This window comes from Anser anser (assembly GCF_964211835.1).
Source record: "Anser anser genome assembly, chromosome: 15".
Taxonomy (NCBI): Eukaryota; Metazoa; Chordata; class Aves; order Anseriformes; family Anatidae; genus Anser; species Anser anser.
The window spans coordinates 12,943,314-12,957,177 of record NC_139736.1 but is presented as its reverse complement, the minus strand read 5'-3'; the positions used below and the strand labels follow the sequence as shown (position 1 = coordinate 12,957,177).

The following is a 13,864-nucleotide window of genomic DNA, read 5'->3' as shown; positions in this document are numbered from 1 at the left end:
GCGACGGGGCCATCACTGGGCTCCTGCCTCAGCTTTCACGTGCAGCCAGAAGGATTTTGCCACCCTTGTCAGGACTCGAGTATGTGCTCTCCTTCCCACCAAAACACCAAACGGCTGCTATTTATAGGCTGTAACAGCATTGATTATGGCTTTTCTAATTGAGCTTTACATTCCCATCAGGGATCTTTACTAATGGGATGTGGCATCCTTGATAACACAAAGCTCTGGAGCCTGCCCGGGAAGCATCCGTCGGTGCAACGTGACTTCCCGGTGGCAGGCATCGGGTCCTGGCTGGCAGCTGCTGCCGAGGCCGTTGTGCACGGGGTGGCAGGTCTGCGGAGCTGGGCTGTGCTTGGGAATTCAAGTCAGATTTCAGAGAGAAACAGGTTTCTGGCTGCCGATGGAGCCTTTGCTCTTTCTGATATAAATCATTGTCTTCAGCTGCACAGCTTAAAAATATCTCCTCCAGGGGCATGGATTCTTCCCTTTTTACCCTCGTGCAGTCTGGGCGAGCGGCAATGTAGGCACAAAGTCGTGTTAGCATTTAAAATGCTAATGCTGCTCTGCAGTCGATGGAGCTATACGCAGGTGCATTTATAAAAGCACCGAGATTTACATGCCAGAAAAAAAATATGTTTTGAACTCGGACAGAGCCCAGGGCTCGTTTCTGCAGCGCAGCAGTGTGCTAAGTCGCATCCCTTTTGTCTTGTGCCAGCGCGATGTGTTACCGTGAGAGCTACGTAGGTCTCACTGAAACAGGAACAGCTCGGGGTGCTGGTTCTGTTCTCGCCCCTCCTGGTGTAGCTTGCTTTCACGTGGATGCAGGTGAAGCACAGGGAAGGGTTGGGGCGGAGGGCTGGCACGGTGCCGTCCCCGCGGCCGTCCCCATCCCCTCAGCGCTCAGTGACCGCTCTGTGGGGCCGGGCGGCATCGCCTGTGGATCCAGGGTGAATCCAACCGACGCCACCCCTTTGTAAACCTCCTGATGTGCCCCCCGGGTAGATGCCTGGGTGCGAGGCCCCTGCGGGCAGCGCTGCCCCTGCCTTCCTGCCCTGCGTCCTGCGGGAGGCGGCTGCGGCTCGGCGCCTCGCCCGGCTCCGTCACAGGGTCACGGAAGGGTTGAGGCCGTCGCTGCTTGCCCGTGAATCGCATCCGATGCCGACACCAGGCAGGCACCGCTGCCACGTTTGTAAGGGAGTGAAAAACGATCATCGTAATAAATGGAGTGGTGACAGGCAGACGCAGCGGGTCGGGAGCATTTGCACGATCGGCTCTCCCTGCGTGACCTTGGGGAGTCGCTCGGAGGAAATGGGATAAATTCGGTGCTGCGGGAAGGTGGGGTGCTGTCCCCACGGTCTGCACTGGCACCTCGGCCCCAGTCCTTGTGGTGCTCAGGGAGCACAGAGGAGGGCTGTGGGAGCAACTGCAGGGAAGGAAAGTTCATTTTGTAAGAAGAGGCTGAAAGCCTCCTTTATCAGCTTGGAAAAATGCAGGAAAAAAGGGGATATGACTGCTGTATGATGGAAATTAATTGTGGGAGCAAGCTCCGGAGAGGGAAAATAATTATTTAAGCCAAAGGTTAATATTGGCGCAAGAACAAATGAGTACCACCAAGCTGAGAACTGAATTTCAGGTGGAAATTCAAAGTTCCTTCTCATTCAGCACGAGATTTGGGAAGAGCCTTTTGCGCGGAGGAGCCTTTCGCCGAGCCCCTTGGGGTGTGCGGGGAGCCCGGTGGGGTGCGTGCGGTGTGACACGGAGGGGACAGGGCTGGGTGGCCGTGGGTGAGACCCTGCCACCCCTGGGTGGGCCAGCGCTGTCCCCAAGGACAGCAGCTGGGGACTGTCCCTTGGGGGATGCTGCGGGATGGAGCTCAGCGAACGGGGAGCTGCTCCCTGGCTCCCTCCACCCCCCAAAACTGGCGTACTCTGGCTTTTTGGAGGAAAACGTTGGCTTGTGGTCACACTGAGCATGCAGCTGGGGCTCCCCGTTGCCGGCCTTGGTGGAGCTGTACCCACAGAGACCTTGAGCTTGTGTTTGTACCCGCGTGGCACGAAGCCCGTGTCACCTCCGTGGTGCGGTCCCTGCAGCGTGCTCCACCTCGCTCCTCCGCACCTTCCTCGTGTGTGTCTGGGGCCCCCAGCGCTTCTCTACCACAAAGAGCATCAGCTGGCTTAGGTGATACTCAGTGCCCTGTGGAGGTTTTTTATTCCTTTAAAAGCTTTTTGTGTTGTTTCAGTCTTGAGCCCTGTGGTTTGTTTATTTACTTGCTTCTGACTGTCTGTGAGTTTGGAGGTGGGCTAGGCGGGAGGTGCTAAATGGTCAAAGTGCTGATTGCGGCTCGCAGCTCAAGATGCAAATCCTAACTGGAATGCACCGGCGAAGGGAGAAGGCTTTGCTGAAATAGGAGCAGCTCTGCAAACTGGGAAGAACCGCGTGCTGTCAGTCCAGTGGCAGTACTGTGCGTTACGGACATGTCCTGCAGGGAAGGTCCTGGCTTGAAGGCAGCCGTTCCACTTGCTCCAATGCACGTACCCTCTGTTTTCTCCCCTGCAGGTCTCTGGACAGGAAGCTGCAGAGACCGCTCCTGGGGAAGTCCCGAACGCTGCCCAGCATCCCGCAGTCCCCGGTCCTGAGCAGGCTCCTTGACTCCACAGCATATAGGGAAGAGATGCCGGAGCAGAAGTCCTACAAGAAGCGCTCGGCCTCTGATGGCCAGAAGGGCTGCACGGTCCCATCTGCCGGTGAGTGCCGGGGGGAGCTTTCTGCCCGTTCTGCCTGGGGGCCAGCAAAATCTTATCCAACGTGTCCTTGTTCTCCAGGGGTGCGAACAGCAAGGTAAATCCAGTCCCTGTCTGTGGAGGGGTTTGTCCTGCCTCAAAACCAAATGTTCTTGATGAGATATTTTTTTTTATCCACTTCTGAGCCTTTCTTTGAGCCTGTTATTTAAACCTTCCCACCTTTTATTACACTGACGAAAAAAGCTGCATCGGGCTGTGAGAGCCCCTGGCTTGGAGGTGATGCTCAGAGCGTCAGACCTGGGTGTCCTGGCCACACGCGAGCTGCTGCTCCGGGTTCCTCTGGCCTCCCCAGCGGACCGAGGTGCCTTTCTTCGGCAGCATCGAGTGGCTTCAGGGCGCTCGTTGCTGGTCCCCGCGGGGAGCAGAGGCAGGGTGGCACGGCGTGGCTGTGCCGTGGTCCTGGCCCGGGGTGGGGGTTTGCTGTGGCAGATGCTCCCCAGCCTGCGGGCGTGCGTTGGCCTTCATGTCAACAGAGGATTTTTTTTTACCGTGTTCTGCTCTTGTGCTGATCCTGATGAAATACTAATATGGTTGGACCAGCTGCTCTGAGCAAGTTTATTGGCAAAACTGTTGATGGGCAAAGTGTTTCACGCTTCTGGTGCCAGCAGAATCACGCTGGGGCCATAAGAACGATGGGGAAAGCGATTAGCACTGAAACAGAGATAAGGCTGGCGAGCCAGGGCTGACAATCCAGTGCAAAATAAAACCCTTATAAAACAGCTCCCGTCTACCAGCGCTATTTGATTTTTTTATTTCTTTAAAAAAAATTTTAAATCTAACCCCCTCGCTGTCAGATTGCTGCAAGCTCTACCAAGCAGAGCAGCTGTCCAAGCCATGGATTAATTTTAAAGCTCTGCAGACTGCGTTTCATTTCCTGGTGCTACTAATTCTCCCAAAAGAGCAGGTCTGGGCGTGGGAGGGAGGACCTGTGGAAAGCTCGTGTAGCTGCCTCCTGGGGGCAGGAGGGATGGGGACACTTGGGAGTGGGTGGGTAACGGCAGGTAACTCTGTGCTTGGAATCAGAGGGCTCGTGCTACTCCGTGAGTCCTCCAAATCTCCTGGGCCACCAAGGCATGGTTTGCAAGGACAGACCTGAATGCGTAGTGGAGATCTGCGTCCTGGCAGAGGGCAAAAAGACGTGCCTACCAAGACTCGCGTGTGCGAGAGCACCCACTGCGAAGGGCGCAGCACCTGCAGCAGGTCTCTTGCTGGTGTGCTGGTGCTTCCAGAGAGCTGTGCTGGGGGGGGAGGTTGGCGTGAGGCTGGGGGGCGACATCCCAGCATGAGCCAGACTGCAAACCCTGCCACCTTCTGCTGCCAACATCTCCTTTGGCTTGTACGTGTCAAACAGCCACCCTAGAGCAGACTGGGCGCAGCCTGCCCTGCGCAGCAGTGTAGGGGAGGGAGCTGGTTGCACGTACACCTGGTTAGGATGTTGCTTTATTTGTGGCTGGAAGGTGTCTAGGATGGTAGGAAGAGGAGTATGGAAATAGTTTGGAAGCTCGCTCCATAGCCAGAGCTGTAGATGAATGAATGAGTTGTTGTTTTCTATCCAGAACCTCCTAGGCTTTTTTTCTGGCTCCTTGACACTCAGGAGCTGCTAATTAGCTACTCATTAAGCCCATCAGCATGCTGTCATGAAGAAAAGATGCTTTTCTCAGCATTGCCTAGTTATTGTATCAGTCTCTCACAGCCTGGATCACAGTTTAGCAGTATTTACCTGTAATAGGCAGGGCTCAGACAAATTTAGTCTTGGATCAACAAACGGTGACTTAGGTAAATGCCAGAGCCCTGGCCTGACTTGCAGGGGTGCAGCATCTCCCTGGCTGCAGGGACTGTGCCAGTAGGGGAATGTGACACCTGGACAGGAGGACAAGAGCAAAGCCCTGCATGGACCAGAGGTTTACGGAGCCCTCTGTCTGCTGGCGAGGAAGGGAGAGTTCCCCCAGCACCTGCCTTGCCCCAAACCGTTGGCCATTTGGTAGCATTGCGTTGGCATCGCGCTGTGAGCCTCGTGTGCTGGCAGCACAGAGCAACGCGCTGCCTTTTGCTTGCCGCTCCTTATTCCGTGCCCATGGGAAGTCGTAGGGATGGGATTGAGAATTTTTTTGTTGTTGCCCTCTCTTCTCTTCCTTCTGCAGCAGGACCCTGAGCTCAGAGCAGAACCCTGCAGTCAACTTCTCCAATACTCACCTGAGTGTTCTGGGTAGCCCACAAAGGCTGGAGGAGTGCCAGCCTTGCATCTCTGTTGAAGTCCGGCACGGGCACGTGGCCACCTCCTGAAACACCTTTGCTTGCCGTGGTGCGCTTGCAGCAGGATGGCGGTGCTGGCTCCCTGCTCCTCTCCCTGCTGCTGTGCTGCTTGGTGAAGGGAGGGCTCTGACGCTGTAGCCTGGGACCTGGGCAACGCGCCACCAGCACGTGGCGGAGGAGCACAAGGCCCTTCTTCCTCCAGGCCGCGAGTGCTGAAGAAATCCTTGTGCCGCTCGCGGGGCTGAGTGCTCGGTCTGGCCGCGCTGAGCGAGTGGCATGGCTGGAGGGTCTGTGTTCTCGCTGCCCCTCCATCTTTCGTGTCCTTCTGTCTCCCTAATGAATGCTTCAAGTCCAGAAAGAAGAAAGGGTTTGCAGCAGTCACAGCTGCCAAGGCCAGGAAGATGCTTTTAGTCTTTTGGAGGTACCCATTTTGCCAGGCGTAGCGCTGGGTGGTGGGAGGGTGGAAGATCACGAGGGTAGTTGGCCTCCAGCCTGCGGGCTTGCTCTTTCCCCTGCAGGGACTTCTGCTCTTCGTCTTTCCCTCTGACCTCTCCAGGCTCTGGGCTTCATCACTGACTTACTTGCTTGGTAGCAATCAGGAACAAGCTCCTTCAACATGTACAAAACCGTTTTGGGATAGATAAGGTCCCGACCTCCTCTGTGACACTTCCCTGTGCCCAGGGAGGAGGCACTGCACCCCTTACACCCGAGCAGGGGAGAAGTGGATCAGGAGATGAGGCGGATCGGGCTGGGTTTGGGTGAGCAGCTCTGCCCGTGCAGAGCTCAGCATGCAGCCTTGGCCGTCCTTGCTCCGGGGCAGCAAGTGGTGGCTGTGCCCAGCTCGCTGTGGGGCCGGGAGATGAGCTGGGGCGGCGGGGCCGGCTCCTTTGTGCGTGGTTTCGCTGCTGTCAGTGGCGTGTCTGCCCCGGCCCTCCTGCCTCGTCCCCGGGCGGTGCTGCCGTGCGGTGGCAGCCGGGATCTGGGCGCCGATTGACGTGTTTGTGCGTTGAATAATCACAGCTTTCAAACAGCAGTTCCTGTGTTGGATGAGTTGACATTTGGAGAGGAGCAGCAGCAGCTTATTAAAGTGAAAGCAGGGGTAAAGAGGAAAAAAAAAAAAAACAAAACGCTCCTAGGTAGTGATGTGCTCAGGGTTGCCTCTTTTTTGGCAGCTCTAATCGCTTCTTCTCCCTTGTCCTCTTGATTGTGCTGGTTTCTGCTCAACGTGTCCCTGCCCCTGCAGGGCTCGCACCCAGGAGATGCCTTCACACCTGGAAGAGCTGCAGGAGCTTGGGGAGCAGGGGTGGCTGTGAAGGCAGAGGCCAGCAGTCCAGCCTGCCTCTCGCTCCATGCGACGTAAATCCCGCAGCCTTGCGAGAGGCAAACCAGCCTTCACTGGCTGATTTCTGGCTGGTTTTCACCTTAGGGCCTTCACCTGCTTTCGGCTCTGGAAGGGTTTTGCTCCTTTGCTCCTCAGCCCTGGATTAGCAGGGTCACGATCATTTGTGCCTGGAGATGTTGGGTTTTTCAGAAAGCAAATAAAAACAGTTTTGCCTCAGGAACAGGCTGTGGGAGGGAAGGGTTGTGAAGGTAACCCCGTGAAGTGCCCTTCAGTACCACCATGGCTAATAATTGATCCGTTTTTATAATTGAGCAAGAGGGGTGTTTTTGCTAATTTATTATGCCTATCAAGAAGCGATTTGGGCTGGGAGCTGAGGAGCAGGGAAAGCTCGCTGTTTGCCAGGTGTGAGGACGGGACTGGCAACAAGAAGCACGCAATATCCGAGCTGCTCGGAAAATAGCGGAGCAGTGATGTGGAGATGCTTACCCTCGTGCTTTGCTGTTTTCCCTTTTGTTGCAATAAAGCGCAGTCAGTCCTGTCGCAGAGCACCAGCCCTGCGTGCTGCGGGCTGTCCTCGCCCGTTCCCCACGGCAGAGCTCCGTGCCCGGGGGTTTTGTCTCTGGCACGGGTTTGCTGGTGCTGGGCTGCGCAGGTCTTGGGGGACCAGAGATCTCGTGTTTGGTCTCAGTTCCGCTGCTGATCTGCTCTTGGCCATGACATGGAGAGTGCTTTCTGCAGAAGGAGGTAACTGGAAATCCTTTTCCAATTTACGACGCTTCTGATGCCTCAGTTTCCCTATTCACGAAGTGAAATTTATTATAGTTACCAATTGGAAAGCATGTGAATACCTGCAGGAGAGGGCTTTGATGCAGGTATGTAGGATTCGACTGTGCAGTTCTACTGCAGGAATTTCATTCCTTTTAGAAAATAAAACTAGGACATTCTCTCTTAATGTGGGATGTCTTGTTGAATTTGGGGTGATGGAGAATGAGTGAGGTTTTTGTGTTCTTTACAAGTGATCCTCTCAAATGTATGACCCTATTAGAATTAAATAATAGGAAGTTTTGAAGTGTTCTTCTGAACCCCGTGTGTGGCAGCACCCGTGCCTCGTAGCCCCATGGTGCGCTGGCAGAGCGTGGGTGCAGCATGGGTGGAGGCGGCCTGGGGCAGACATCTCCGCCCGCAGCCCTTCTCTGGGCTGCAGGGGGACACAACCCAGGGATGGCCACAGCTCTGACGGGGCGGCGTGTCCCTCTGTCCCCAGGGGAGGCCTGGCGGCTGGAGGACGACTGCATGGACCCCCCCGGGGATGCCCAGCTGCAGCCGCGGCTCCGCACGGCGGTGGAGGACGCCCCGTTCAGCCACTTCCGCACCCGCTCCTTCTACATGCGGAAGAGCCTGTCGGTCGACAACCACCTGGGGTCCCTGGGCTACGCCGTCCACCCGGCGGAGACGAAGGCCGAGCGCGTCAGGACCAAGCTGCGGCGGCAATTCGTGAGTACTCGGCGCGCCGCGTCCCTCACCCGTGCTGAGTGGGTTCGCAGAAACACCGACGTGTCACGGAGCTGGTTTTATGTAAAGCATTACCGAAACAGCAAAGAGGTCTCTCCAGCTTGGTGGAGCAGATAGCTGCGTCGGCTCCAGTTTGCCCACGCTGTGCCAGGAGGCCTGCTGGCCCTGCTGGGCAGGCTTTGTGGCTCCCGTCCCCGCCGTGCTGCAGGCTCGCTGTAACAGCGGGGCTCGCGCTGGCTCAGGTGGCTGCTGCTCGGCCGGGCGATGTGCGGTGTGGAAATCTCATTACACCTCGGGACACTGCTGTTCAAAATACAAAACAAAGTTGAAAGCATAAAGGAGTTTGCACTCTTAGCCTTGGCCGCCGGCAATTTGGTCTTTCCAGGGGTTTGCCTCATGTCAGCAGAGGGGTGTGGGAGGAGGCTGCGCTTGCAGGGAGGGCAGCGAGGCAGCCCCAACACCCTGGGGCAGCCCAGCCTCCTCCAGCCCCTCGGAGCATCCAGGGGCCAGATCAGGTGCCTCACACTCCCTGATCAATGTTTAATGGGCTTTGCGTCTCCTCTTTCCCAGAGATACTCGATACAGGGATTCATGTGGCCTTCCTCCTGCCTTGTTACTGTCCTCGGGGTTGTAATGAGGGCTCGAGTGTCCCCACCCTGAAAAGCGCTCGGTGTTGGTTGGAAATGGATGAGGGCACTCATACAATGGGAGCAGAGTGGGGACCGGGCACCCGTGCAACCCAAAGTGCTGTTGGGAGCCGTCAGCCAAGGCTGGCGGTGCTCACCCTGCCGTAGGGCTTGGACCTACACGACGCATCTTTTGGAAGCCCCGCTCCTGAAGCTGCTGACTTTCCTACAGCCTAGAGGAAATCCCCTCCTCCCTGGGCAGGGATCTTGGTCGTGGCTGCTGCTGCCTGCCCGTGGCAGGGAGTTTGGGGGAGCTGGCTGGGACCCCGGCGCTGTGAGCGGCCCCAGGGACCCATCTGTGCGGGTGTGGGAAGCAGTGGCAGCATCGCAGGGAGGAAACGAGCAGCAGCGGGACGGGGCATCCGAGGAGCTGCCCAAAGAAGTCGGAGGTGTTTCGGATGAGGCAGTCCTGCTGCGGGGTAAGGAGCGGATACCTGCTTTCTTGGGCTTTGAGCCCGGATCTGCAGCCCACCTGCCTGTGCTCTGGCAGCTCTGAGTGTCGTCTGCGGATGGCTCTTTGGCCTCTGACTTCATGAGGATTTTTGCCAGTCGGTTTTGGGGACCTTTAGCTCTCTGTGGTGCACCCATGGAGCTGATTAATGTTGTCCGTCAAAGAGCAGAGCAGAGGTTTTGTAGATTTTTTTTTTCTTGGTGTGTCTTTTCTGGTTTGTTTTAATAGCTGAAAGACGTTGTTGCCATAGGCTCAGCCATGGGCTGTGACCTTATCAGATCTGCTGAGAAAAGCAGACTCATCCTACCTGTACAGGGCGCGAGCAGGGCTTTTTGAAAGGGCTGGGCACCCCCCATGCAGCTGGAGAGCCAGTGTTTCACGGTCAAAGTAAAGGTCCTGCCAACTGGGGAAGGTATTTTAAAGAAGAGGTGGGCTAGCACGGGGCTCTGTGGCCTCCCAAGCTCTGCTCGTGCCTTTCCTTGCTGGTGTCGGTGTGGTTTCGCCGGGGCTCGTGCTCAGCCCTCGCCCCCAGCATGACGCCCGCTCTGCCCTGGGGAGGAATTTGGGCCAGGTGTGCGCTGCCCTCCTCGCGCACAACAGGGCATTTACAGGAGACAATGTGATCTGTCTTTTCTGCAGCGGCTCACCTGGGACCTTCCCTGACAGTCCCTGTTTAAAGCTTGGTTCATTTTTCAGGGCTGTAGCACTTACCCAGCTCGTAGCCTGAAATTCCCAGCTTTGCTCTTCCCGTGCTGACAGCCTGAGCTGTCTCGGGGCTTGCATCCCTGTGCCTGCGGGGGTGCGGGATCTTTTCCCTTCTCTGCTGGTGACGGGGGGAGCCCCTAAAGTCGTGCCCGGGGCCCACCCCTAGGAGCCGTCCCGGCGATGAGCCGCATGCTGTCTGCGGGCAGCCTGGTGCGGGACGGATCTCCCCGAGCCGTGTCGCCGGGGGCATGTCTGCAGTCCCGCTGCTGGCATGTGACGGGTCTGCACGTACAGATTACTTGGATTTGCATAATTTGAATTTTAAATGGATTCCAATTTTTGTGATTGTCAGAATGAGTTTTCTTTCTAATGAGCCTTTCCATTTCACTCCTCTAAGGCTAGTGACGTTGGCAAAGTCCCTGCCTTCGAGAACGGGAAGCGTTTGGTGGCTTCTGACAGCTGTCTGTCACGGCTGCTGTGCCCCCCCCTGTTCTGGGGCTGGGAAGGAGAGGTGAAGGAATTTCAGCAGCGTCCCCCCCGGCTCGGGGGGGCTGCCAGCCTGGCCTCTCCCCGCCTCGAGCTGGGGCTGTGCCGGGACCTTGTGCGCGCTGTTTGCGGGCGATGTCCAAGGGGTGTCCTGCAGCCTCGAGGAGCAGGGATGGGACCTTCCGTGGTCACCCTTGCCCCGTCTGTCTGGGAGGAGGAGGGTGCCCGAGGCCGATGCTGCATTGCTGCCGCGGTGAAGCCCTCCCTGAGTGCGCAGGAGCCCTGGTTGTTCGAGGCGGAATTAAACCCATCAAACTCAGCATCAGCCTCACGGAACATTAAAGGAGGTCAGCCAGGACTGAGTCCCTGTAAGTGATGACTGCTAGGGCAGTCACTGCAGATTAAAGCAGGCCTTTGAGTGAATTTGTGTTCTTTCCTTCCCCCTGGATCTCGACGTCCTGTGCCTAGGCCAATCGCTCTGGTGTTGCCTGCTGACATTTAGACATTGTAATGAACCCCGTTAAGCTGACGGCGCAGACCCCCCTGCTCCCTGAAGAGGAAGAGCTGGCAGCACGCAGGGTGCTGGCACATCGGCCGATGCCTTGTGAGCCAGGTTTGCAGCTGCTGTCTCTGCTAACACCCCTGCTCCTCCAAGGCTGCTGCTCTTCGCACCGGGCTGTGCGGGGGCAGCGGGGGGCTCTGTCCTCGCTGCCGCTGCCACAGCTCAGCGCTCCTGCTTGCTTTGATTCCTGCATGTCTCAAGTAGGCAAGGCTTTTCAAGTAGGTTGTGTTGTTTACCTCTTCTTATGCACTGACATTTTTTTTTCTTTTTTAATTATTACTTTTGTACAGTATTTTTTCCAGGCAGTCATTCTGTTACTAGGTGTCTCAGTGCCCTCCAGGAAAGGCTTAGAGCCCTGTTTGTCTTGGGAGCTCTACTGATGAGTCGAGCAGAGATAATGCTTGCCTTACAAACCTGGTAATCACAGAACGGCCTGGGTTGGAAGGGACCTTAAAGATCACCTGGTTCCAACCCCCTGGAGGTAATGTGGAGGAGACTAAACAAATGGTCGGGGCTGGTAATGAGAGGCAGTGAGGAAAGGAGCTTCTTCGTGGCAGAAACCTGGTCAAATGTGGGGCTCACCGAGGTTACGAGCAGTGCCTGAGCTGCTGGAGGAGGCAGGTACCGTCTGTCTGACATGGACACATCCAGATTTTCCCATTCCCTTGGAATTACGATCAGTTCAGAACCTCCTTCCTTTGCTGCTGGACACTGCGGTGGTGTTGGGTGGAGTGCAGGGCTCTGCACAGGAGCCTCCTCACGTCAGAGCAGCGAGGAGTCTTGGTTTCAGAGCATTCGGGGGCTTGCTGGGTCTGTTGGGTGCGACTGGAACCGGAGGTTCTGGTACGATGCCTGCGGGGAAAGCAGAGTCAGACCTGGCCCTGCTCTAATTCCGCTGACATCGCTGAAACTCTCCTGGTTGCTTTATTTTATTTGGTTCTGTTCTGACACTGCTACAGAGCCGCTTGCTCTCCCGTAGCTGATTCCACAAAATGTTAGCAAACAGCCAACGGATGTTTGTGCCCTGTACTTCAGAGTAACAAAAAAAAAAAAAAAAAGGTGGTGGGGGGGGGAAGGCTGGAGCCGTACAACAAGCAGGTCAACTGTGTTAGTGAAGAGGCTGAGTAAAGCAGCAGGCGTTGTGCTGCATCTACGCACACGCTGTCCTCAGCTTTGCAAAGCACAATGGTAGTGTCTGTCTCAAGGAGCTAAATGCGAAGGTAGATGAGAGATGCACGCTGCATCATCTCGTGGTGCGGAACCGTACCCTGGCAGATTGCTCACTTGCTGACTATTGTTCATTGATGAGTATTCAGGAAAAAAACACCCCACAAACCTAATAAATAATGTGACACTTGTGCCGGATAGCAGCTTATTCACTGAGTACAACCGGCAGCAGAACAATCCCTGGTAGCAGGCACTGAGGGGGAGCCCGTGCGTGAATCACTCGGCTTTGCAAGCAAGCACAGGAGCGAACCAAGGCTCCTGCTGGTAAACAGGAGCTGGGCACCACGAGGTGCACCCTGCTCGTTTCTTTGACAGATCCCTCAGCACAGTCCAAGAATTTATTCTGCGCCTTGGGCATTTGGTATCAAATTCTGGTTACTCTGATGCATATGAATGCAAATGCCTCGGAGAGCTCGGCTGTGACAGGAACGATAGGCAAATAATTTCCTTTCCTCCCAGCTTCTGCTGTCATGCTAAGGCCCAGCACTCCCTGCCTCTGCGCTGTCGCGTTCGCCTGGCTCTGCCAGCCCTTCCCAGCTGCTCCGTGGACCGCTTCAGGATTGTTCCCCGTTGCGCAGGAATGCTTTTAGCTCACTTTCCTCTGGAGCGGAGGCTTGTTCTGTTCATCCCTTCCCACCCCACTGGCCCTCCCCAGGGCTCTCCGTGCATATTGGGAAGCTTCATCCCAATGCAGGCGAGGGCTGGGTATCTCGGAGGCATCGCATGGTGCTCCAGGAGGATGGCTGGGCGGAGAAGGGGTGGGCGGACGCAGCCTAACTGCCTTCACCCCAATCCGCCTTCCTTTGCGTTATCCGGTACATGAAAGGCTGGATCTGGGCACGTCGGGATGTTTTACTGTATGCTGAACATCCCTGAAGCAGAGACACACAAAGCACTGTTACCATTTGCATCCTCTCCCAGGCACTACAGCGGTGGCACAGACGAGCTCTGCTGCGCTGAAGGGCTTTTGATCTGCTTGTGTAAATGCGACTCTGGTGTTCGGGAGGGGGAGTTTTGCTTATCGTTGCCAGCCCCCACTCTGTGCTGGTTATCTGCTTGCAGTGGGATCTGGGGGCTGATTTCAATAAAGTTTATAAAGACGTATTTTTCTTGTTTTAAATACCCAAAATGTGGGGCATTAGAAGTCATTGTGTTTCTGGAGCCACGTCTATCTGGCATGTGAACATCAGCCTAATGCTGCCGATTCCTAAACTGTGTTCAGCTACTGCTTTGTGCTTAACTTCATAATCTGCCTTTCATTTTTGCACTTAGTGGTGAATTTTCTGTGGGAATAGGAAAAAGAAAATTAAATCCAAGTATCACGCAAGGCAGGATGGCCAGACGCACTGCTAGCCCGCCAGGGCAGTGCAGGGCTGCGGTGTTTGCTCCAGGAGCTGGCGTAGTTCCTGCTCCAGCCCTGCCCTGCACCTGGTTTTCCCCGCTCCCATGCAGGGACCATGGTTTCGTGGCTGATTTTTTTTTGGCCAAAGCCAGCATGTGAGCCTGGAGATGTTCCAAGCCGTGCCAACAACGCTGGCAGTAGTGGAGAAGACCCTGCAGGAAAGCAGCGAGTAACCACACAGCGCTCCGTGCACTGGAGGAGTGACGGCTTTGCAGAGGGGCAGGTGAAGGTGCTGTAATCGTTTGCCCCCATTGTCTGCAGTATTTGGTCAATGCTAACACACGGCACGCTGCAGGCTCCTGAAAGCTTGCAAACACCAGCTCCGTCCTTCTTGGGTGCCAAAACCCAGTGGAAGAAGCGAGGGGGCAGCGTGACCACTGCACGAGCACCTGTGGTGTGCAGACGTGGCATGAGGATGATTCCTCTGCCCTCTGCTC

At 56.0% G+C, this 13,864-nt stretch overlaps 1 protein-coding gene across 20 annotated transcripts in view; it reads left to right on the top strand.

Annotated features, from left to right (window-relative positions):
- LOC310881792 (ankyrin repeat and fibronectin type-III domain-containing protein 1-like) overlaps positions 1-13,864 on the top strand; it is a 213,894-nt gene that overhangs the window by 69,446 nt on the left and 130,584 nt on the right. For all 20 annotated transcript variants that reach the window (XM_083799537.1, XM_083799513.1, XM_083799514.1 and 17 more), the window contains 2 exons: positions 2,557-2,744; positions 7,661-7,890. In XM_083799537.1, the coding sequence (XP_083655663.1) occupies positions 2,672-2,744; positions 7,661-7,890 (303 nt within the window). In that variant the 5' untranslated portion in view covers positions 2,557-2,671. The remainder of the gene's footprint in view (positions 1-2,556; positions 2,745-7,660; positions 7,891-13,864) is intronic.